Source organism: Takifugu flavidus, chromosome 8 (genome assembly GCF_003711565.1).
Source record: "Takifugu flavidus isolate HTHZ2018 chromosome 8, ASM371156v2, whole genome shotgun sequence".
Taxonomy (NCBI): domain Eukaryota; kingdom Metazoa; phylum Chordata; class Actinopteri; order Tetraodontiformes; family Tetraodontidae; genus Takifugu; species Takifugu flavidus.
In genome coordinates, this window is record NC_079527.1 from 585,001 (window position 1) to 608,533 (window position 23,533).

Sequence of the window (23,533 nt, forward strand, 5' to 3'; positions counted from 1 at the left end):
AGACACACACACACACACACACGCTGATGTGTGATTAAATTAAGCCTTTGTTCTCCTCCTTAGGACCAGGATCAGGACCAGGACCAGGACCAGGACCAGGACCAGGACCAGGACCAGGACCAGGACCAGGACTGTGTTGTGTCTTGATTATTGTTTTGTGAGTTGATGAGCGTGTGGGCGTCCCGCATCTCTTTTCATGGGACATTGAAAGATGTGTGTGTCACAGCGCTGGTGGAGGAGCTCTAGGGGGCTGTCTGCCCCTGACTTCCCCCTCCTCCTCCTCCTCTCCCCCCTCACCTTCCTCATCACAACACCTCCTCTTGCTCTGGGAGCCATCCAAATCCCCAAACACTGTGAGTATTGCGTCCATCACACATGTCCGGTGCACATGCAGCCACGGACAGGAGGGTTGGGACAACCAGCAGGGGGCAGTGACCCGGTGCACATGAAGCTGGTAGACTGGTCTGAACTGGTTCTCAGTGGTCAGAGGTCAGCCTAGGTGTGTGAGCTGAGACAGGGAGGGTAGGGAGGCTGAGGGATCAGATCGTTCCACTAACTCTGTCTGTGTCTCTGTTTCTCTCTGATGCTTCCCTCTGGACTAACAGACAAAGCGGGCAACAGTAAGTTCCTGTCAGTGATGCTGGAGGTTCTCCATGACCTCCATTACCTCAGACCAAAGATCAAAGTTCATTCTGGAATAATAATCTGATTTACATTTGGAATGATGGCTTTAAATAAAAGCGTGTGTTCCAAAGACGTGTGTTACTAAGCAGGTGAGGTTAGCTTAGCCGCCGGGGTGGACAGTCTGTTAACGGCCGACGGTTCAGCAGGAAGTGGTTAGCTCAGGAGCAGCTGGATGGAACCAGGACATGTCTATGTCCTGTATGATAGCGATGAAAGTCAGGTGGACTCTGTGTGGAAGCGTGCACATGCACGTGCAGCGGCTGACTTCTGTGTTTGTGTTCAGTGTCCCAGCCTCCGGTGCTCTTTGAGGTGCCCAAGTCCATCACAGCCTTTTCTCCAGTGGACATCCATCTGCCCTGCGAGGCCACGGGTAACCCCCCACCCACGTAGGTCCACACAGACACACAGTCACACCTCTGTCCTCCACCTCCCTCACACCTCTGGATGAGAACCTCTGGTCTCGGTCTCCTTCTTCTGAACTTCCGCCTGAACAGGAATTGAATGCTCACAGTGGCGTGTTCCATGTCTGCTGCAGGTTCCACTGGGTGAAAGACGGAGTGCTGATACGGTCGGGTCTTCATTCGGGGACGCTGATGGCTGAGGAAGAGGAGCCTCTGCAGCAGTTTGAAGGCCACTATCGCTGTTACGCCTCCAACGACTACGGCACCGCCATGACGCAGAGCGTGCAGGTCATCGTAGAGGGTGGGTCTGACATGAGTCAGGGCTGAGGTCGGTTGGCTTGACCTGATGAAGGTGATGACAATGGTGGACCCTGTGTTTCAGCTCAGCCGGTGCTCCCCAAACAGCAGCAGGTCCATAAGAGGTCTTACGAGGGGGAGAGCATCATCTTGTCCTGCAACCCTCCAGAAAGTTCCACTCCTCCAGTCATCCACTGGATGGACAAATGTGAGTGTGACCTCTGGCATCCCTCCATCCCTTGGTGGTTTGGGACAACGTGCACTACTCAGATTAATGACTGTAGAGCTCTCTGTAGCTCCTCCTTCCTGTTCATCTGCTTCCTCGGGGGTTTGGCTGAGCTGAGGAACCCAGGCTCTCCGTCTTTATTCCCTTTATGTTCTGTTGGCAGTGATGGTGCACATCAGCCAGAGCGAGAGGGTGCTGGTCGGTCTGGACGGGAACCTCTACTTCTCCAACCTCCTGAGGAACGACAGCAGGAAGGACTACATGTGCAACGCTCAGTACTTGGCTGCCAGGACCATCCTGACCGAGAGTGTCATCTCGTTGACGGTGGTGCCCAGTGAGTAAACGCAAGAGCCACCAAGTCTCAGCAGAATTGGACCCACAAACCTTTGAACTGTTGAATAAATCACCAGAAACGCTGACTTCAGGATCTTCACGATCCCTTGCTCTTCTCTCCTTCTCTCCCTCCATCCAGGTAATGACGTGGCTCAAGCTAGAAAACCTCACTTCTTCAAACACACTGGTCCCCACAGCTCTGTGCTGGCCCTCAGGGGCCACAGGGTCACCCTGGAGTGTATACCTAAAGGCCTGTAAGGACCTCAGTTTCTATGTGTTTGTGTGTGTTTCTTTTGGAGTCATTTCACAGATGCTTTTGCCCAAAGCGACTGACAAACAAGCCACCAGGTGACCAGTGTGAATAAAATAGTAGTTAACAGTCCTAAACTACCTGGAACAACTCCCAACTACCAGAGCAGAGCTGTGGAGAGGGATATAAAGAGGGGAGGAGAAGCAGGAGCTCTTAGAAGAGCAGAGAGGGTGGCCCCTGCTCTGACAGAGCTCTGGAGGCCGCTCCACCATCGGGTAGAAGGGCTGAGAGTAGCCCGAATGATGCTAATGCGTGGAACACTATAATTTCCTGTCAGGTTTCATAGCTCTCATGCTCCTTCTCCACAGACCCACACCCAAGGTGGAGTGGAAGAAGAAGGATGGGAGACTGGGGGAGACCAGCGGACAGCTGGACAAGCACAAACGCTGGTTCCACTTCGAGAGCATCGGCCTGAACGATGACGGCGAGTACGAGTGCAAGGCGTTGAACAGCCATGGCTTCACCACGCACTCCTTCACCGTGACTGTGGAAGGTCAGCATGTCCGCTTCAGATGGAATAATGGGACCATAACCATGAATCAACAGTGTTGTGTTCTGGTCCCAGCGGCCCCCTACTGGGTCAAGGAGCCGGCCAGTCAGCTGTACTCCCCTGGAGAAACTGTCCGCCTGGACTGTCAGGCTGAAGGCATCCCTACGCCGTCCATCACCTGGAGCATCAACGGTCAGAACATCAGAGGTACAAACGCCCAGACTGCACCTGGATGAACGGATGACCGACCTGCTCCTTTAACACCCCTTCGTTCCCCTTAACTTCGGTGCAGAGGTGGACGAAGAGCCTCGCCGCAGCGTGTCTGGTGGCGTGCTCATCCTGAGGGATGTGGTGTTTGCTGACACGGCGGTTTATCAGTGCGAGGCAACAAACAAACATGGCTCCGCCCTCCTCAACACACCTTCCTCCATGTGGTCGGTAAGTGGGTACCACAGCCTATCTGCTTGTGTGAGTGGGGGGTAATTCCCCTTTGACCCTACCATGTGGACTGATGTGGTCTGTGTGTGTCAGAACTGCCCCCTCAGATTCTGACCTCTGACGGGCTGCTGTACAGAGTCACAGAGGAAGGAACATCTTGATGGACTGTGAAGTCTTCGGCTCCCCACGACCACACATTACATGGTGAGACACACACGTGTGCTGTATCGCCTCCTGTGGTACAGGTGAGACACACGGAGCCAGTAAAAACCGCGGGGAGGCAGCGAGACCTGTAAAGACCCAATACTGCTGTCAAATTACAATTGCAGTTGTTATCATACAAGAAAGACAAAATCTTTGATCTGTGTGTGTGGTGTGTGTGTGTGTGTGTGTGTGTGTGTGTGTGTGTGTGTGTGTGTGTGTGTGTTTAGGGAGGGTGAGGACAGACTCCCATTGCTCTCGGACCCTCGCGTCTCTCTGATGACTAACGGGACACTGGTGATATCTGAGGTCGACCACGATGACGCCGGAGTTTACAGCTGCTCTGTGAAACACAACAACAACTCCATCAACGCTCACCTGGAAGTCTACAGTCAGTCCCTGTCACACACACACACACACGCACACACACAACACACACACACACATTAACACACATTAACATGTAATGGACGGAAAGTGCAGGGGTGGTCATATGGTGGCAGGAAGGCTGATGTTGGCTGTTGTTGTCAGACCGGACGGTCATACCGGCGCCCCCTCAGAACCTCCGATTCCTCCGAGGGACCAACGCCCTGCTGACCTGGGATTCTACACGGACCCTCGGCTGCCTCGGGCCCAGGTCGTCTGGAGGAGAGATGGACACAACTGATGGGATCTGAAACGGCCAACAAGTAAGACCAGAAACCCACTGAGGAGACATGAGCACATGCTCCTCCTGACTTTAATCTTTACCTGTGAAGACGTTCACTGAGATGCTGCTGTGTCCCTCTGAAGGTACTCTGTCTTCGAGGACGGCACCTTGAAAGTGTCCAACACCAGTTCAACGACAGTGCTCAGTAGTTCTCTGTGAGGTCATCTCCCTCCTGGACCACGTCAAAGCCATGGGGGTCCATCACCGTCGTGGGTACGTCTGTTAAAACACACATCTACTTGAGGCCCATCTGAGATATGCTAACCTCTAAACGAACAGATGTCCCCTCAAAGATAGCTCATCTCTCGCTGCTATTATTTTGGACCCTCAGACCCGACCGGAACCCTCCCAAATATCTGTTTTTGGCTGAAGTTACGGACCACAACCTGACCCTCAACTGGACCCCAGGTTCCGCCCACAACAGCCGATGATCGGTACAGAACTCTAGCCTAGCACGTGTAAACGTGTACCGTATAAGCCGTCTGGTCTGAACGCTGCCTGGCAACACCGATAATCTCACGGGTTTTGATTCGTGCCAGATTTCATTGTGGAATTCCGTGAGGAGCAGCACACAGAGGGGAAGAAGTGGAAGTGGGAGGAGATGAAGAAAGTGCCGGCCGACGTGCAAACGTGCAGTCAGCCTGCGCCCTTCTCTGCACGTACCGCTTCGGGTCATCGCTGTCAACAAGGTGGCCGCCGCAGTGACCCCAGCGAGCCCTCGGACACCTACAGAACCTCACCAGCCGGTATCTGCTCATGAACCCAACCTGAATCGTGCTCCCCGAGGAGACCACACTAAGGCCTTTGTTTCATCTTCCTCCAGTCCCTGATCAGAACCCCACGGGTGTCCGCAGCGAGTCCGCAGACCCAGACAGTTTGGTCATCACCTGGGATGTGAGTGTTTCGCCTGCATACTACTCTGATGCTGGTGTTGCTGCTCTTCACCAAATGCTTTTTTTCGCAGGAGATGGACAAGATGTACCACAATGGCCACGGCTTCCTCTACGAGGGTGTCATGGCGGGAGGCCGGGAAGAGGGGGGACGCGCGTGGAACTCCCGCGAAGTGAAGTCTCCTCCGTTTTTAGTCCAAAACACTGGAACATACACCCCATTTGAGATTAAAGTCAAGGCTGTCAACTCCCTGGGATCCGGACCGGCACCAGAACCCAAGATTGGACACTCGGGGGAGGACAGTAGGTGTCCTTTCTCTAAGATTAGTCTTGTGTTTGAAAACCAGAAAACTCAACTATGGTAAACAGAGACCCCAACCAGCACGGGTGCTAAGGTCCTGTTCGTTTCCAGACTACATTCCAGGCCTGTCTTTGGTTTTAATGAGACCAGGATCTGGATCCGACCAGAACGAGGCAGTTTACAACCAAATGTCTTAACATAGCTGCACATTCAGCTGACGTCTCCCGCTGGAGGCACTGGTTTTTACTGCGCGCTGGTTTTTTTTGGAATGGAAACAGAGACTGGCTGTGTGCCGGCTGAAGCTAAAAGGTCTTCAGGTCAAGAGTCACGTTCTTCTGGACCGATGGACAAACTCCATGCTAGCCAATCATCAGCCCACACACGTGTGCTGTATCGCCTCCTGTGGTACAGGTGAGACACACGGAGCCAGTAAAAACCGCGGGGAGGCAGCGAGACCTGTAAAGACCCAATACTGCTGTCAAATTACAACTGCAGTTGTTATCATACAAGAAAGACACAAATCTTTGATCTGTGTGTGTGTGTGTGTGTGTGTGTGTGTGTGTGTGTGTGTGTGTGTGTGTGTTTAGGGAGGGTTGAGGACAGACTCCCATTGCTCTCGGACCCTCGCGTCTCTCTGATGACTAACGGGACACTGGTGATATCTGAGGTCGACCACGATGACGCCGGAGTTTACAGCTGCTCTGTGAAACACAACAACAACATCTCCATCAACGCTCACCTGGAAGTCTACAGTCAGTCCCTGTCACACACACACACACACGCACACACACACACCACACACACATTAACACACATTAACATGTAATGGACGGAAAGTGCAGGGGTGGTCATATGGTGGCAGGAAGGCTGATGTTGGCTGTTGTTGTCAGACCGGACGGTCATACCGGCGCCCCCTCAGAACCTCCGATTCCTCCGAGGGACCAACGCCCTGCTGACCTGTGGATTCTACACAGACCCTCGGCTGCCTCCGGCCCAGGTCGTCTGGAGGAGAGATGGACACAAACTGATGGGATCTGAAACGGCCAACAAGTAAGACCAGAAACCCACTGAGGAGACATGAGCACATGCTCCTCCTGACTTTAATCTTTACCTGTGAAGACGTTCACTGAGATGCTGCTGTGTCCCTCTGAAGGTACTCTGTCTTCGAGGACGGCACCTTGAAAGTGTCCAACATCCAGTTCAACGACAGTGCTCAGTATTCCTGTGAGGTCATCTCCCTCCTGGACCACGTCAAAGCCATGGGGTCCATCACCGTCGTGGGTACGTCTGTTAAAACACACATCTACTTGAGGCCCATCTGAGATATGCTAACCTCTAAACGAACAGATGTCCCCTCAAAGATAGCTCATCTCTCGCTGCTATTATTTTGGACCCTCAGACCGACCGGACCCTCCCAAATATCTGTCTTTGGCTGAAGTTACGGACCACAACCTGACCCTCAACTGGACCCCAGGTTCCGCCCACAACAGCCCGATGATCGGTACAGAACTCTAGCCTAGCACGTGTAAACGTGTACCGTATAAGCCGTCTGGTCTGAACGCTGCCTGGCAACACCGATAATCTCACGGGTTTTGATTCGTGCCAGATTTCATTGTGGAATTCCGTGAGGAGCAGCACACAGAGGGGAAGAAGTGGAAGTGGGAGGAGATGAAGAAAGTGCCGGCCGACGTGCAACACGTGCAGCTCAGCCTGCGCCCTTTCTGCACGTACCGCTTCCGGGTCATCGCTGTCAACGAGGTGGGCCGCAGTGACCCCAGCGAGCCCTCGGACACCTACAGAACCTCACCAGCCGGTATCTGCTCATGAACCCAACCTGAATCGTGCTCCCCGAGGAGACCACACTAAGGCCTTTGTTTCATCTTCCTCCAGTCCCTGATCAGAACCCCACGGGTGTCCGCAGCGAGTCCGCAGACCCAGACAGTTTGGTCATCACCTGGGATGTGAGTGTTTCGCCTGCATACTACTCTGATGCTGGTGTCGCTGTTCTTCACCAAATGCTTTTTTTCGCAGGAGATGGACAAGATGTACCACAATGGCCACGGCTTCCTCTACGAGGTGTCATGGCGGGAGGCCGGGAAGAGGGACGCGCGCTGGAACTCCGCCGAAGTGAAGTCTCCTCCGTTTTTAGTCCAAAACACTGGAACATACACCCCATTTGAGATTAAAGTCAAGGCTGTCAACTCCCTGGGATCCGGACCGGCACCAGAACCCAAGATTGGACACTCGGGGGAGGACAGTAGGTGTCCTTTCTCTAAGATTAGTCTTTGTGTTTGAAAACCAGAAAACTCAACTATGGTAAACAGAGACCCAACCAGCACGGTGCTAAGGTCCTGTTCGTTTCCAGACTACATTCCAGGCCTGTCTTTGGTTTTAATGAGACCAGGATCTGGATCCGACCAGAACGAGGCAGTTTACAACCAAATGTCTTAACATAGCTGCACATTCAGCTGACGTCTCCCGCTGGAGGCACTGGTTTTTACTGCGCGCTGGGGTTTTTTTGGAATGGAAACAGAGACTGGCTGTGTGCCGGCTGAAGCTAAAAGGTCTTCAGGTCAAGAGTCACGTTCTTTCTGGACCGATGGACACAACTCCATGCTAGCCAATCATCAGCCCACACAGTTTAGGGAGTTTTGCTTTTATCCCGCCGCTGCCTGCGCTAGCAATAGCACTAGCATCTCTGAAGACGTTTAGGATTTCCGTTGAGTAACTTTTGGTTTCTTTAATCATCTCTTCTCTGCTAGAACCTGCTGAGCCTCCGACTGGAGTTAAAACAACTGTGATCAACAGCACGGTCACGGTCAAATGGGACGCAGCTCAGGACGTCCGCGGTCTGCTGCTGGGTTACAAGGTAGCTCTGACACACAACAAACACCATGGAGGCAGCTGCGTCTCCGGCGGACTGAAGAGGTCCGCTTTACATCACGCATCTGCTCTAAATCAGTAGCAGAGACAGCAGAGACGTGAGAAAAGAGGTCTCGGAAATGCTGCCGCCCTCTTACGCAGCAAGAAATTCCAAATCACCGGTGGTGAACATAATGGCGTTGAGCTGTTTAGCAGTGTCACTGGCTGAGACGGTGGCGACATGCCAAACTATGAATGCTTTGGACCTAAAAGTGGACATTGTCTATCTCTCAGATCCACATCTTGAGGCTCGGTCCACCCACCGAGCGCCACCGGAGGTCCCTGGAGAAGCTGCACCAGGAGGAGGACAGAGACGAGCGTTCCAAGCAAGGGAAGGAGCGCCGCTTGGTGGTGGTCAGAGGGCCCAAGACCTCAGCGGAGGTGACGGGACTGAGGCTGTTCTCCCTTTATGAGCTGTCCGTCACCGCCTACAACAGCAAAGGAGAGGGGCCTCATTCAGACCCGCGCCGCTTCAGCACTCCAGAGGGAGGTGAGATGATCTCCCCCTGTAGAGTGTGTTGGTGTCATTTATAGATATGCTCAACCGTGTGTGTGTGTGTGTGTGTGTGTGTGTGTGCAGCTCCTGGCCCTCCTGCATCGCTCAAATTGCAGAGTCCATCAGAGACTTCAGTGATCCTCTACTGGGCTCCTCCCACCGAAGCCAACGGTATCCTGCTGGGATATGTGATCCAGCACAAACAAGGTAACAGCTGTCACCGTGGAGACGCTGTGATCAAATGGGGTTTTCCCCACATATAAAGGAGACACAGGAAAGATCTGGATGGGTTCCACCAGGCCACGTTGTTTTATTCACACTTACAGTCGATTTAAAAATCCACTATAAAATTGTGCGTCTGTTTTGGGAGGGTTGTAGCGCCATCTGCTGGAGCAGTTGTGTTCTCCACCTTCCTGAGAGAGGAGCGCACACTAAGGTGCCCTTTGTGGACAACCCTGTTGTTCCACGCATCATTGTGATGATTCGCTGTTGGTGGTACCACTGTGTGTGTGTGTGTGTGTGTGTGTGTGTGTGTGTGTGTGTGTGTGTGTGTGTGTGTGGAGCAGAGGGGGCCAACAGCGAGAGTCTGCTGCAGATGATCAGCGACCCCAGCGTCACCCACTTTGAGCTGCACCACCTGGACCCCAACAGCTACTACATCTTCAAGGTGATCGCCTACACTGCCGCCGGGGAGGGCCCACCCATCCAACTCAGGGGCGCCACCATGCTGGAAGGAGGTGCGACTTGATTGTTTCCGAGACATTTTTACTCCGTCTTCATCTTCCCCTTTGTGTTCCGGTTCCTTCCAGTTCCTCCATCAAATGTCACCATAGTTACTGGAACCACCTCCTTTAATCTCAGCTGGGTGCCCGAAGAGCGAAACAGGAACCACGGATTCCACGTTGAGTACCTGAGGAAGAGCCGTGAGTTTGTCCTCATCCCTCAGCCTGTGGGACAACCCTCAGAGACAAGCGTCCTGATCCTCTGTGTGTGTGGTGTGTGTGTGTGTTGCAGCTGGGGCTGACTGGGAGAGGTCAGAGGTTGTGAATTCCACACAAGGCTTCTACTCGCTGACGGGCCTCCAGCCAGGAACTCACTACCACCTGAAGATCATCCACAACAACGACACTCGCTGGGAGAACTTTGTCCAGACTGTGGGCCCAGGTGGGTGTGGACCACGCTGAGAACTGTCCTACAGGTGGACCAGGACCAGTGTGACCTCACCTGTGTGTCTTCCAGTACCGTCAGAGATGCCCACTGGTTTCGCTGCGCGCGGTTGGCTGATTGGACTCATCAGCGCCATCCTGCTGCTGATCCTCATATTGCTCATCCTCTGTCTCATCAAACGCAGCAAAGGAGGCAAATACGCAGGTGAGTCAACAACACACATATGCGTGCGCACACACGTGCACAGAGGAGTCACAGTGACGTTTGTCCCTTCAGTGAAGGACAAAGAAGAGAAGGATGTGGACTCTGAAGCTCGGCCAATGAAGGACGAAACCTTTGGAGAGTACAGGTGAGTCACAGTGATCTGTGATCTGGTGATGGAGGAGGGGAACATAGAGGTCTGTTGCACACCTGAGTCTGCCCTTCTTCTGTCCTTAATGCTGCCCTGCAGATCTCTGGAGAGGTGAGGACTTACCTGCATGTCTTACTTCCTGTCCCACCACAGCCTCGGTCTCATAGTCCATCACGCTGATTTCACCAGTTTCTTCACCAGTTTCTTCACCGGTTTGCTGGGATTAAGGTGAATAACAGGCTGATTGTCCTCCTCAGCGACGGGGACGAGAAACGCTCGGACAGCCAGCCGTCCATCTGTGGGGACAGCAAGCTGGGCAGCGACGACTCGCTGGCCGAGTACGGCGACAGCATGGACATCCAGTTCAACGAAGACGGGTCCTTCATCGGCCAGTACAGCGGCCGGGGGCCTGTTCCCCACGGCAACGAGAGCTCTGGACCCACCTCGCCCGTCAACCCTGTCCCCCCACCCCCCATTGCCCCGTCCATGTCCAGCATCCTCAACCGGCCCAGCTAGACCCACACGCACATGAAACACAAAGGGACGTACCACTCCTGATTCCACTGCCTGTAACACACACACACACACACACACACCACACACACACGCACACACACACACATACACACACACACACACGCACACACACACGCACGCACGCACACACACACACATACACACACACACACACACACACACACAGGTGAGGAACAGAGGGATGGAGGAAGAGATGGATGCACCAGCTGCTTGGCTTCAGTTTTGCTTGGTTACATTTCGCCTTTCACATTAGCTCAGATTAGCTCAGATTATCTGAGAAGAATCCAGACTAATATTCATAAAACTAACTGAGTCGCAGCAACTAACCAGCAGTTTGTCCACAGCATGATTGCAATCCAGAAGAGACGTCTGAAAGAGACCAGTCGAAAGTGATGGGAGAGGACATGTAGCTGCTCTATAAACCTGCGCTGCTGTGTTGCTCCTTGAAAACGTTTGGTGTAGCTGTTAGCTGTAGCTGTTAGCTTTGTGGCAATGTTAGAAAAGGAAGCGCACTCGGCTGGTGCAGAGGAAGGAAAGCAGTCCTGCTTGACCACATTAGCATAAACACACCTGTCCACCTGTCCGCGTCCCCCGTCCCTGCAGGGATGGAGATCTGTTGCCTTAAGAGTCCAGCTGAGCCTGCTCTCCTTCCTCTGCCAGAGCTTCACTCTTCCTCATCATCCTCGCCCTCCCTTCTTCTTCAGCCTCCCTCCAGGTTCAGGTCAAAGGTGCTACGGTGGCCCGGAGAGCTCCTCAGAGTCAGAACGCTCCCGTCACCACGGAGACGCGTGGGGCCGATTCCCCGTGAATCGTCTGGTTGTTTTTGGAGTGTTTGGTGCCTCCGGGCCACCGTAGCCTGTGATCACTGGCAGGAACGTGCTGAAACATCTATGTGGAGCTCTGTGGGGGGGTGGTCCTCTGTAGCAGACACATGGCCCCCCTGGAGTTGAGAGAACTTGAGGCTTCGTTCTCTGAATGTAAATAGAACCTTGAGATTGTCTCTTTTTTTATTTCAATTGCTTCTTTTATAAGACGATGAAATTGTAATTTTTTATTCCTCCACTGTTTCGTTTCTTTTTGGAGTCCCACCCCTTCCCCAAGGCTCGTCTTCTGGTGTCACCTGGAGAAGACGAGGACCATCAGTGGTCTCCTCACTAGTACTAACACAGATTGTCCTCCGAGGCCTCTGCGGCCCTGCAGGCGGCCAGGGGACTGACCTCCCTACACAGAATGTTTACTTTTGTGGCGTCGCCACATGGAACTCTGGTCCCACTCTGATCCCGCTCTGGCCCCTCTGCTCCGTTCTGGTCCACTCTGGCCCCACTCTGGTCCACTCTGGCCCCGTTCTGGTCCACTCTGGCCCCACTGGGTCCTCAGTCTGAATTCTGCATTGTTTGCTGCCTTTTTGTACGTATAATAATCCTGAAAATTATCCGAGAGCAGCAGCATCTTAATCAATGGCAGATGTGATCAGATCAGCAGAAGATAAGAGTGTGTGTGTGTGTGTGTGTGTGTGAGAGAGAGAGAGAGAGAGAGAGAGAGAGAGAGGAGAGAGAGAGGGAGAGAAAGAGACTGCTGCAGATGTTTTGCCTGCTTGTTGCATTGTGCGCTGTGTTCTGTAGCCAACAAACTAACCACAAACTACCAACTAATAAACTAGAACATGGTGAACGTTCTCAGCTGGTCTGTCAACTCTGTTTGTCTCCAGGTGTGCGTTCTGACAGATGTGAGTCCTGACTGTTTACGCATGAACACACACTCAGACCTGCCTGGTTTAACCGTCACACCTTCTCTAAACATGACTGAAAAGAACTAATCAAGGTGGAGAAGACGTCTCACCTGCTGGCTCCACCCTTGAGCTGGACGCTGTTGCCGGGTGTCACTGGGTGTGTCCACTGGTGTCTCCTCTGTCATGCTGATGATGTTCTGAAGGACTTTACTGGTCCTCAGTCCTTCATTTGCACACACACACACACGCACACACAGGCAGAGAGCCTCCCTGCATGCTGCGGTCACGTGCACAGTGGCTCACAACAACAAACACGCACGCGCGCCCAGCAGGAGGCACCAACAACCGGCAGTTAAAAGCGGGAGGACTGGTTCCAGTCCGCAGACTGGATCCCAGCGAGAGGAGATACATTCAGGGCAACGCGAACACACGCAAACGCGCGCGCGCTTTGATCGGAGGAGACCCTAGGAATGAGCCGAGGAGCGATCACGGAGGACCGGATCACTGTGCCGGGCCCCCTGGGGAGGATTCTCAGGATCCAGCTGCCGCACGGTGAGTGACACGCACGCAGCCAGGGGTACACGCAGGCACACAATGTCGTGCATATTCACAAAAGGTCATTTTTCGATCATTTCGATTGATGGACATGCACGGCGGGTGGTCATCATTACGTCACGAATTAAAGAAATGACGTCTCAAGCGCTGACACGCGCTCCACGAGCGGTTACGTAAGAGCCGCGGGGTCCGCGCGCTGCAGCTTGTGAAATTTAAGGAAGGTTGATGCGGTTCTGCTGCGGGACAAAGGCGCGACTTTCGCAGCCGCAGCCCCGGATCGGGAGGGGGGAGGGGGCTTCAGGACCCCGGGCTGACGGCCCTGCGTTTATTTTGGGAGAGGAAGCGGGGGGGGGAGCAGGACTGCGATGAGGAACAGCCCGCGTGGCTTCTGCTCCTTCTCCCCGCAAAGAAAATAAATGGAGGCCAAGCAGCGCGTGGCGGCGCGGCGGCAGCGCGCGCGATGCGAGAGCACAGGTGAGTTTTGAATCCTGCAAACGGAGACGGAAAAGCTGCAGTCTGTGCCTCGCGCGCGCACGCACGGTCGTACAGTGTTGCGCAACCCTGCCGAGGTGTGTTTTTGTGTGATTTCCCACAACAGCAGAATCTGAAGTGTTTCCTGTGGTCATCACGTGGACATGTTGGACAGTCAAGGACAGAGTCCAGATATCAGGAGATATCTGCTTGAGACATATGGTGACGTCAGACCGTGGGCGGGGCCACCGCCAGTGTTCGGAGATCGCGATTCTGAGTTAAATTTATCGTTAATACGACATTTGGATTCGTGCAACATCCTGCTGGAGAAGCTTCTAACTCATTTCCAGCAGCTAAACGCAGCAGTTTCCCCATTTAAAAAAAAAAAAAAAAAAGTTAAACTAACTTTTTTGTGTAAAAATCAATTTAGTCATGGGCACGTCAAGGACAGCACATAGTTAAAAGGTGCATTAGCCTTTAATTAATTAATGACATTAGATCTTGAATTAAAATAGCAATGTTTGGTTGTGGTTTTTGGAGTCCTGATGTAGATGAGATGAACGGACGTGCACTGGCCATGGATAAGACATGATACCACAGCAGAATCTTGCTAAGCTTCATGTATTCTTTCTACCATAATCAGGCCTAACTGGACCGTAGGACAACGTTTGGCCTCCTTCAGTTCTGACCGGTTTGGTGAGAGTTGAGACTCTTGGTGCTTTTCCTTCAGGGGTATCAGGGCTGAACGTTTGAATGGTGCGGTGCTGAATATGCTAACGAGGCTGTTAATGCTCTGTTTGGCCAGGGGGGCTAACGCCACTCAGGAGCCGCCAGAGGATTCAAACCCACAACTGAAACAGTTTTCTTTGTTTCACTAAACAAATAAAGGCTACGAGCTGGACCTGGTCAAACAGCCACACGGCCAGACCCCAAATAAGGTTTACCAGGCTGAGGGACAATCAGCAGAACCGGCAGACAGTTGAAGAGGGACCTAAGTTACTGCAACAACCAGTGAGCAACTGGTCACGGAGTTGTTGGAAACTAGTTTTTTACACTACTGACATCAATCTGAGCTCCCCTGAAACAAACTGGTTTACTTAGAACGTAACGTTTGTGTTTCCTGTATATGCTAGTTAGCCACCAGAGCTAATGTTGTTTACATTTTTGGTGATGTCCTGGACTGTGGAGGGACTTTGAGCCTTGGTCTTCCATGGTACCGGTTAACTTGTAAAGATTTTAGTCCAGCCACCCCCATTAAAGGAAGGCAAGACTCTGACCTCCCTCCCAGTGACCCCCCGCTGGGGGGCTGCACTCTACGAGGGCTATTTTGCTATTATTTTGCTAATGAGCAAAATGTAAATTAAGCCCATCAACATCTGATAAACTAATCTGTTAGTGTTGCTTAGTTGTTTTTGTACTTGCATGCTGTGTGCATACTTTAAGGTTCATTATTTTATTCTTTACTGATTCGTTAACTTTTATTCATTGTCTGCTGCTAACAAACAAAACGAAATTACGCTGTGCAGAGTTGTGCGAATATTTCCCGTCTTTCTGGTTGTGCACGTTGTAAAGTCTCTGACTGTAATAAAGGCTTTATTGTATCAGCGGACCTTTCCATGTCCTCCACACTTGTTTTTGTGTTACATGCTAAAGAGAGTCTGGAGACCACATCGCTATGAAGACCCCGCCCACGCTACGCTGAGATGAGACCGCTTGTGTCGAGCCGATCTTGTGTAGCAGAAAACACCGCGTTTGTGTTCTCGCCGGGCTGAATGGCCGTCATCAAGCGACCCCCGCTTGATGAATAGCTGTCATTAACGCTCATCAGCTAATCAAAGGTTGACTGAAACCATCTGATGGGGTCACTCATCAGGTGAGGGTCACATGACCCAGGAGGGGCTGGGTGTTCACCTGTTTAGGGAGACGCCCGGGTTCTAGCGTGTCCCTAGCGTATTTGATGCTGTTCTTCTGCTGTTCTTCTAGTTTGGTGGTCTGGTTTGTCCAACGTGGACATCTTCACTGCTCTGGACCATTTGTGACTGGCTGCTTTGTCCTTTGGGTGGACCGGCCCCTGTCTCAGTTTCGCCCAGCTGGACATGAACAGGAAGGTGTTGCTGGTCAAAGATCCTCCCGATCTTGTTCAGAAACACCAAGTTCAGGTCGCCACAAGTGTGGCGGACTAAAATCAGCCCCTAACCCTGTCCAAAACTGTGAAACAGCTCACATCTATACCTCTGTCTTTGTGAGGACATTAATGGATAACCACCCCCAGCTCCTGAGCTCCTGCCTAAACCCAACCTTAAACCAGGTCTGAACCCTCAGACATACCTTTGAGGTTGTCCTCACTTTGCTGGTAAACTGGTCCTCACTAAGTAGAACACACACAGCGTTGCTTCCTGTGTGCCTGGACAAAGGTTACCGTTGCATGTTACGATTGGTCGATGACCTCGTCTTAGCCAAACAACATGACTGACAGGCGACTGGTCCAACCACAGACTCGGTTCTGAGCCGGCATCCAATCAAACCCACAAAGTGACGGCGCGTGACGGCTCAAAAGTCTTGCTGTCAATTGAGAGCTCCTCTTTATTGCATGCTGCTCACACACACTCACACGGACACACACTCACACAGACACACACTCACACGGACGCACTAGCCTGTTGAAGCGATGTCAGAGAGGCTCACTCAGACCCGTCTGGAGAAGACCTGGGTTCCTTGTATGAAGAGCAGGTTGAGCCAACGTAGAGGCTGTGAGTACACATGCACACAAAAACACACACGCGTGTGCTGATTAATGTGTATCAGGTGTGTCACATTCGCCTCTGGAGATTTTGATGTCCACCTCATCGCGTGGCGTTTAGCCAGAAGGCCATTAACCTCGACCACGCCGTCATGTGACCTCAGCGGTGAACATCGGCCCTTCCGCTCTTCCATTTTGAGCGGATTCTTTTGGGAAAAACCCAACAGAGACAAGCGCCCACGTGAGAAGAACCGTAGAAACCATCGTCAGGAGGGTCCAAGGAAGGGGCAGAGTCTCAACCATTCAGTCCAGACCTCAGAAACCCATGTGTGTGTGTGTGTGTGTGTGTGTGTGTGTGTGTGTGTGTGTGTGCGTGTTTCAGCCTCAGTGCCCCAGTTCACCAACTCCCCGACCATGATTGTGATGGTGGGACTCCCGGCCAGAGGGAAGACCTACATCTCCAAGAAGCTGACCAGATACCTGAACTGGATCGGTGTCACCACCAAAGGTACCAGAGACGAGTCTGAACCACTTTACTGCCGGTGTTCAATAGAACTGGCTGTCATCTGTATAAAAGCGTCCCTGTTTTTGACCCACCAGCCCCCCTCAGTCCGATCTAGACCTCAGACGGTCATCCTGACCCCTGCTGGTCTATATTGTTGTTGTCCCAAGTGTCTCTCGGGGACTTTAAGGATGGAATCAGCCTGAAGCTTCTGGAGAACCTGACCAAACCAACAGATTCATGCTAAAAAGGGTGTTGTGTTCACCGTCTGTCTGTCTGTCTGTCTGTGCTTCAGCGTTCAATGTGGGCCAGTACAGAAGAGACGCTGCAGGTTCCTACAACAGCTTTGAGTTCTTCAGGTCCGACAACGCGGAGGCCATGAAGATACGCAAGTATGAGCGCCGTGTGCTGAGAACTTTAATCCAGGGGGTTTCTGTGGGTTAATGACCTTGGTGGATTTTCAGGGCCTGTATCGTTGCTGCTCTGAGGGACGTGTGTGACTACTTCACCAGAGGGATGGGCCAGGTGGTGGTGAGTTCACAACCACAACTGCGGCACCAGAGTGGCCTCTTTTAGTCAATATTAAACTCCAAAACTTGTGATCTTAAAGGTTTTGGACGCCACCAACACCACCCCCGACCGCAGAGATCTGATCCTCAACTTTGCCAAGGAGAACGGATACAAGGTCAGGTTTTTGCCTCCTTTCGGTCTCTGAAAACCTTATTTTTGCGGCCTGATTTTAATACTTGACCCCAACGTGTGCAGGTTTTCTTTGTGGAGTCAATATGTGACGATCCAGAAATCATTGCTGAGAACATTAAGGTAGGTGAAGCCAACGACGGTAGAGTCCAGCAGAAGTCTACAATCCTTTGACCGCTTTATTCACATCCCACAGCAAGTGAAGCTGAGCAGTCCGGACTATGCAGGCTGTGACAAGGAGGAAGCGGTGGCAGACTTCCTGAAGAGGATCGAATGCTACCAGGTGACCTACATCCCCCTGGACGACACCAAGGACAGGTGAGGCCACTAACACCGGTGTGAACCAGTCCAGGCTCGGGTTTAGACCCCACCCCCATATGAGCCCAGTTCTACTCAAGGTTTCCTCCCGTTGAAGGCAGTTTGTCCTGCCTCTGATACTCGTTCAGGGGTCAGACCAACTTTCTGTGCAGACCGTCTGGATCAGGGGTGGGCAAGTCCAGTCCTTGAGGGCACCGGGTTCACCCATCACTTTCACCTGGGGTTCCGCCTCATTTGGCAAAAGCGGTTTCTACCTGGTTGGATGCAAAACCTGGCTGGAATCCAGCCTTCATGGATTGGACTTGGTCATCAAGGGAGGACAAATCCAGTCCTTGAGGGTTGGATTCCAGCTTCAACCAGGCAGGAACTGCTTTCACCAAGGTAAGTGGAACCCCAGGTGAAAGCGTTGTCTACCTGTAGGACAGAAAGTCTGGCCCTCGAGGACTGGACTTGCCCACCCCTGGTCTGGATCCTAGCAGATGCTCTTTATTAATGTTGGAGTGGATTGAATATCAGTCTGTGAATGCAGAATCATAAACGTCTTATAAACAGACAGATTCGCTTTGGGTGACTGAAGTCTGGAACTTTGCGCAGAAACTTGTCCTACATCAAGATCTTCAACGTGGGCAGCAGGTACCTGGTTAATCGGGTCCAGGACCACATCCAGAGCAGGATCGTCTACTACCTCATGAACATCCACGTGACGCCGAGGTCCATCTACCTGTGTCGCCACGGCGAGAGCGAGCTCAACCTCGTGGGTCGTATTGGGGGAGATTTGGGGCTGTCGTCTCAGGGGGCAAAGGTCAGACATACGGAAACATGGAAAGGCGTCTTTTAAACTTGCTGGTGGAGCTCAACTGTCCGGGGTTTTCTGACAGTTTGCCAGCGTTCTGGGGATGTACATGCGCGACCAGTCCATCAGAGACCTGAAGGTCTGGACGAGCCACATGAAGAGGACCATCCAGACTGCCGAGGCTCTGGGAGTCCAGTACGAACAGTGGAAGGCCCTCAACGAGATCGATGCCGTGAGTGCGACCTCCTCGTGTCCGCGTGCTGTGTGACACACCTTCACGTCTGGTTTCTTCTGCTCCAGGGAGTGTGTGAGGAGATGTCCTATGAGGAGATTCAGGAGAATTTCCCCGAAGAGTTTGCACTGCGAGACCAAGACAAGTATCGTTACCGCTACCCTAAAGGAGAGGTGAGAACCTGAACGTGCAGTTCTGACCCACTAAGCCTGGAGAGTTGTGGCTGGACATGTGCTAGTGTGAAGATATAGATGCTACACTAGCTTAGCATCTGCATAAAACAATATGAAAGGGCCAGGAGGTGCGTGCCCTTACAGAGACAGTATCCATGGCCTGTGCGTTTCAGTCGTACGAGGACCTGGTCCACCGTCTGGAGCCAGTCATCATGGAGCTGGAGAGGCAGGAGAACGTCTTGGTCATCTGTCATCAGGCCGTCATGAGGTGTTTGCTGGCCTACTTCCTGGACAAGAGTGCCGGTGAGACACGCCCCCCCACTGAAGCTAACGTAGCGAATACCCCCATTTAAACCGTGTGTCTTCTGTCTCAGACGAGCTTCCTTACCTGAAGTGTCCTCTCCACACTGTCCTGAAACTCACCCCAGTGGCCTACGGTGAGTCCAGCCTCACGCCTTTGCCCCGAGGACCTCCTCGTCAGGCCACTTCACGCCAATCTCTTTGTTTTAGGTTGCAGAGTCGAGTCCGTCTTCCTCAACGTGGAGGCTGTAAACACTCACAGAGACAGACCAGAGGTAGGTTCAGTGAAAACTGTCCTAATTGGATGAGGTTTAGCTAGCTAACAGTGCTAACTTTGGGGTGAGCTGCATCTTTAAAAAGAGGAGTCAGGTGACTTCAGATGACCGTTTCTGTCATTTTTCCAGAACGTAGATGTGAACAGGGACCCCGCGGAGGCTTTGGAGACCGTCCCAGACCACATCTAGACCGTCAGGCTCTATCTCCAGCCGCAGTCGAGCAAAGTGACCTTTTCAACGGACGTAATCCCAGTCGTCGGTTATCTAGGCTGTTCCTTTCACCTGCATTTTTATGAGCGTTAACGCACCTTAATGCACCACGGCTCAGGCCAAAGACAGTGACGTGAAATTCACTGGAATTCACTGTTATTTCTGAAACACTTTTTCAGGTTACCATAGTTACCATGCTAACCTCAGCTAGCACCATTTCTTGTCACGAAGTCTGTGTCCAAGTTTGAGGAGAACTCAAATGATTTCGCAACAGAATATTTTTGGAAGCTCTGATGGTATTTTTGTATTTCTAAGACTTGAGATTTTTCTTCGTTACTGATGAAGATGGCGTGAACTAAAAAGAGAGAAGTTTGACACCAACTCGTGTTTTACAGAGGAAAAGAGCAGGAAAAACTGCTGACGGGACTAAAGAACAGGAACTAACGTAGTTCTGCCCGGCTGAAAAGACGTTTGCGCTTTACTGTACAAGCCACGCACACTCTGAATTTCTGACCAATCACGCGGTAGTTCTGACCCAGGATGAGCAGAAATGTTCCGCCTGGATGAGGAAGCCAGAACTCCAGTCAGGAAACTTCCATCTTTATGCTAAGCTAGCAGCTGCAGGTGACAGATGTAACATTTTCTGCACCTCTGGATGTTAATGTTTACATAGACAGGTGAGGGCGGGCTTTGGGGCGTGGTTTGAATCAGCCCCACCCCCTGGGAAACAAGATGGCTGCCAGAACGTCAAGGTTTACATTCAGCTGGATTCTCAGTAAAGACACAGCTGGGCTCATATTCTTTCCTCCACGTTAATATTTTTGGTGCTATTTTGACTTCATGCAAAATAAAATCTCCCATAATCCTCTGTGAAGTGTGAAACCAGAGGCAAACATCTGGCTCCTGAACCACCAGATGTGCCTCACAAATATGCAGTAGAAAGTTGACCTGCCATTTGAAACATTGTCGCTAGGCTAACAGTGTTGCTATGGCGGCGACCCCTGGCGCTAACGTTAGCTCCCACATCTGGATGGACAGCAGATGTGTTTTCAGAGATGCTGCTATGTACAGTCATGTTCTTATTTAGGTCTTCCTGTCCCGTCCTGCGGTTTCTGAACAACCACCTCGTCTCACCGCTCGGTTCTTGTCCCCGTGACATGTAACAACACCGAGTGTGAGCAATGGTGAACACTTTATTCAATAAACAACAAATGCTAACAGTGTTGCTATGACTCTGGAGACGTGACGTTGCCGAGTGAGCGAAGGAGACGCAGACGCATCTCAAGGGTGTCAACAACAACAGGAGGACGCACGTCCCGCCTCCTGTCCCCTGCGGGAGCAACGGGGCGACGGCCTCATCTCTGGCTGCTGGTTCCGGCCCGTGGGGAGGACGCCTGGGCTTCTCTGTACTGCTGCGACCAGCTCTTTGGGTCCTGCTGATGGAGCTGAAACATCACAAAGGTGATCCAGCTCAGCGACCACGCAGGTGTTTCCCCTCACACACACACACACACACACACACACCGACCTCAGCCATAAACTCCAGGATTTTGGCTTTTGACACCTCTGCAACAGCACGCTGACCCCAACAAAAGTCGTGTTCCAGGGGTTCTGTGTGAGGGACACGGACGTATTCCAGGTACCTACACACACACACACACACATGCCGTATCACAGCCTGAGCTAAACACATCAAGACAGGCTAAAACTGGGAGTACAGCAGCTGGATCCTGGTGCAGATGTTGGGAGGCACCAGGCCCGGCTCACCTCGGCTGTGGTGCCGGCTGGACTGGACCTTCCCCGGCTGCTCTTTGGTGTGGTATAAACCAGAGTCTATGGTCTGACAGAAACTGGCTCTGAACACACCAGCTGGTCCCAGTGGGACTGGAACCTATGACCTGCCGAACCCACTTGCGTGTGATAACACGACTGAGCTAATGTCTGGGCTTAGGCCAGGACCAGGGGCGGGCCAGGTCAGGAGCTGTGAACAGAGAGGGGGAAGCCCAGACGTACCTCTGGCGTACAAACTCCTCCGTCACCACTTTCTTCACCTCCCCAAACTCCGAGTGTTTTTCTCTGCAGGGACAGAACAGAACAGAACGTTGACCACCACCCATCCCGGGACCTGGACCTGGACCAGGAGGTCAGCTCACCCTGGCTGAACACGCAGCTTCTTCAGGATGTTCCAGATAACACCTGCAGCACAAAGCAGAGACCCACCCGGTGACTCCAGACCAAGTTCAACGTGGCGGTTCTGACCCACGGACCAGATGGTTCTGCTGAAGAACCCAGAAAGATCAAAGAACCCGACTCACTCTCTCTGACGACGCCTCCTTTCATGAAGATAACACTAAGGATGACCCACAGCAGGCCCGTCTTTGAGCTGCAGGGTTTCCTGTACACACACACACACACACACACACTCAGAGTCACCAGCAGATCCCAGATCTCAAACAGATCCTTCACTGAAGCAGATCTCACGTGACCGGGGAAGCTGCCCCCACGGGCTCCAGGTTGTTTTGAAGTATGTACAAGTGATTCTTGAGGTCAATTTCCATCAGCCTGAGTCCGAAGACCTGGTGAGCAGAGAATGTCAGCTGATGTGTGATCAACACGGAGGTGATCCGGTGGCTCTGGACCCACCTGCTCAAACGTCCGAGTCGCTCTCTTCATGACCTCTGGGTAGATGTTTTTATACTCCTTCAGCACCACTCTGATGAGGTCTGGAAGCAAAAGATCCTAATCTCAGGTCCATAACGCACATCGATCCAAACAGGAGGAAGATCTCACACAAACGCAGGTGGAACCAGGACCGGAGGCCCAGCACAGCCTGCTGCGGCGCTACCTGCTCGACGAATGGGGAACTTCTTCTGGTCTTTCACCAGGATGAACTGCACCACCTCGGCTGTCTGCAGGAGACACACACATGCGCGCGCACACACAGACACACTCCACTGCATGAAAACACACTTCAACAGGTGTGTTCACCCACAAGTCACCTGTGTGCTACCTTTCGTTCAACCTGAGCGGGGGTGAGCTTCTCCAAGCCTCTCTGGACCTGGGAGGTACTTGGCTGAGTGAACAAGGAGTCGTCATCGTCCTCCTGAACACGGCCGGAGCCAGAATGTCTCTGCATGGACAAGGAAACACTGGATGAATAGATGGAAGGATGGATGGATGGATGGATGGATGGATGGATGGATGGGTGGATGGATGGACGGACGGACGGACGGACTCACTGCAGCCTGAGAGGAGCGGGGTGGGTTTGCCGACCTGCCTCTCTGCGTCATCACCACCCACTAACAGAGAAAAGGCACATTTGCAAAGATCTACATACATTTGTGACTTAACAAAAACAGACGTTTGAAGGAGACGTTAGTGACACGTTTAGACCAACTACAGCTGGAAAGTGAACCATCTGAATCATCGTTAACCAAACCCCGTTGACAGAAACGACCCTTTTTCCTTACCGAAACGGTTTCCGAACAGTAAAATTCCCGCTTGCGCTTCTGGCGGACGCACGCTTATGACGTCATCGCTTCCCGGTTCCCGCGACTTTTTCGACTAAAACTTTATCAGCAACAGTTCGATCGACACACATTTGTGCTTTAATAAACGGGACTAAACGTGTGCATGTGTGCACGCTGTATAGACACGTATATAAGTACATAAATGTGGTAAATATGTAAAGTCATATGAAATCTATTTTTAGATCCACAGCACAAGAAGCAACGTGAAACTTGCAGCTCAACTGAAGAAAATGAGAAGATAAAACATGATGA

The 23,533-nt window shown here is 52.2% G+C and overlaps 3 protein-coding genes and 1 long non-coding RNA gene across 9 annotated transcripts in view; 3 read left to right on the forward strand and 1 right to left on the reverse strand.

Moving 5' to 3' along the window:
• The window catches only part of LOC130530739 (neural cell adhesion molecule L1-like), a 19,965-nt gene extending 7,536 nt beyond the window's left edge, over positions 1 to 12,429 (forward strand). The window contains 30 exon segments of the mRNA XM_057042227.1: positions 94 to 353; positions 606 to 620; positions 968 to 1,070; positions 1,220 to 1,386; positions 1,468 to 1,590; positions 1,772 to 1,942; positions 2,081 to 2,195; positions 2,560 to 2,744; positions 2,817 to 2,948; positions 3,034 to 3,158; positions 3,161 to 3,179; positions 3,273 to 3,329; positions 3,332 to 3,383; positions 3,611 to 3,771; positions 6,171 to 6,330; positions 6,434 to 6,561; positions 6,680 to 6,781; positions 6,887 to 7,093; positions 7,171 to 7,241; positions 7,312 to 7,537; positions 8,043 to 8,149; positions 8,437 to 8,692; positions 8,783 to 8,905; positions 9,265 to 9,435; positions 9,508 to 9,621; positions 9,713 to 9,862; positions 9,938 to 10,069; positions 10,142 to 10,214; positions 10,317 to 10,328; positions 10,475 to 12,429. Coding sequence (XP_056898207.1) covers positions 212 to 353; positions 606 to 620; positions 968 to 1,070; positions 1,220 to 1,386; positions 1,468 to 1,590; positions 1,772 to 1,942; positions 2,081 to 2,195; positions 2,560 to 2,744; positions 2,817 to 2,948; positions 3,034 to 3,158; positions 3,161 to 3,179; positions 3,273 to 3,329; positions 3,332 to 3,383; positions 3,611 to 3,771; positions 6,171 to 6,330; positions 6,434 to 6,561; positions 6,680 to 6,781; positions 6,887 to 7,093; positions 7,171 to 7,241; positions 7,312 to 7,537; positions 8,043 to 8,149; positions 8,437 to 8,692; positions 8,783 to 8,905; positions 9,265 to 9,435; positions 9,508 to 9,621; positions 9,713 to 9,862; positions 9,938 to 10,069; positions 10,142 to 10,214; positions 10,317 to 10,328; positions 10,475 to 10,733 — 3,858 coding nt within the window. The 5' untranslated portion in view covers positions 94 to 211 and the 3' untranslated portion in view covers positions 10,734 to 12,429.
• Positions 4,767 to 5,321, forward strand: LOC130530740 (uncharacterized). The gene is made up of 3 exons (XR_008951912.1): positions 4,767 to 4,835; positions 4,913 to 4,983; positions 5,054 to 5,321. It is a non-coding gene; the product is annotated as an uncharacterized LOC130530740 (long non-coding RNA).
• Positions 12,430 to 12,677: 248 nt separating the features above from the next.
• LOC130530734 (6-phosphofructo-2-kinase/fructose-2,6-bisphosphatase-like) lies at positions 12,678 to 20,974 on the forward strand. 4 transcript variants are annotated; one of them, XM_057042217.1, is made up of 15 exons: positions 12,914 to 13,035; positions 14,398 to 16,259; positions 16,632 to 16,757; positions 17,047 to 17,143; positions 17,216 to 17,282; positions 17,362 to 17,436; positions 17,517 to 17,573; positions 17,647 to 17,768; positions 18,363 to 18,570; positions 18,647 to 18,793; positions 18,862 to 18,966; positions 19,140 to 19,269; positions 19,341 to 19,403; positions 19,477 to 19,541; positions 19,671 to 20,974. In XM_057042217.1, exons 2-15 carry the CDS (start codon positions 16,178 to 16,180, stop codon positions 19,728 to 19,730), a joined length of 1,404 nt encoding a protein of 467 aa, XP_056898197.1. In that variant the 5' UTR covers positions 12,914 to 13,035; positions 14,398 to 16,177; the 3' UTR covers positions 19,731 to 20,974. The 4 variants fall into 4 exon arrangements, with proteins under 4 accessions (XP_056898196.1, XP_056898197.1, XP_056898199.1 ...); XM_057042218.1 differs by lacking the exon at positions 12,914 to 13,035 and having other exon boundaries at positions 13,521 to 15,382; positions 15,493 to 16,259; XM_057042216.1 differs by lacking the exon at positions 14,398 to 16,259 and having other exon boundaries at positions 12,678 to 13,035.
• On the reverse strand, positions 18,293 to 23,321 carry ndnl2 (necdin-like 2). Of its 3 annotated transcripts, none has more exons than XR_008951910.1 (12): positions 23,222 to 23,321; positions 22,979 to 23,050; positions 22,913 to 22,930; positions 22,762 to 22,881; positions 22,597 to 22,660; positions 22,395 to 22,474; positions 22,233 to 22,327; positions 22,067 to 22,146; positions 21,905 to 21,947; positions 21,765 to 21,827; positions 19,109 to 21,196; positions 18,293 to 18,921 (listed from the first exon to the last, which is right to left on the reverse strand). XR_008951910.1 is itself a non-coding variant. In XM_057042220.1 (12 exons), exons 2-12 carry the CDS (start codon positions 23,039 to 23,041, stop codon positions 21,107 to 21,109), a joined length of 831 nt encoding a protein of 276 aa, XP_056898200.1. In that variant the 5' UTR covers positions 23,042 to 23,050; positions 23,222 to 23,321; the 3' UTR covers positions 20,925 to 21,106. The 3 variants fall into 3 exon arrangements, 1 of the variants encoding a protein (XP_056898200.1); XM_057042220.1 differs by lacking the exon at positions 18,293 to 18,921 and adding an exon at positions 21,280 to 21,394 and having other exon boundaries at positions 20,925 to 21,196; XR_008951911.1 differs by lacking the exon at positions 22,913 to 22,930 and having other exon boundaries at positions 22,991 to 23,050.
• Positions 23,322 to 23,533: the final 212 nt, after the last annotated feature.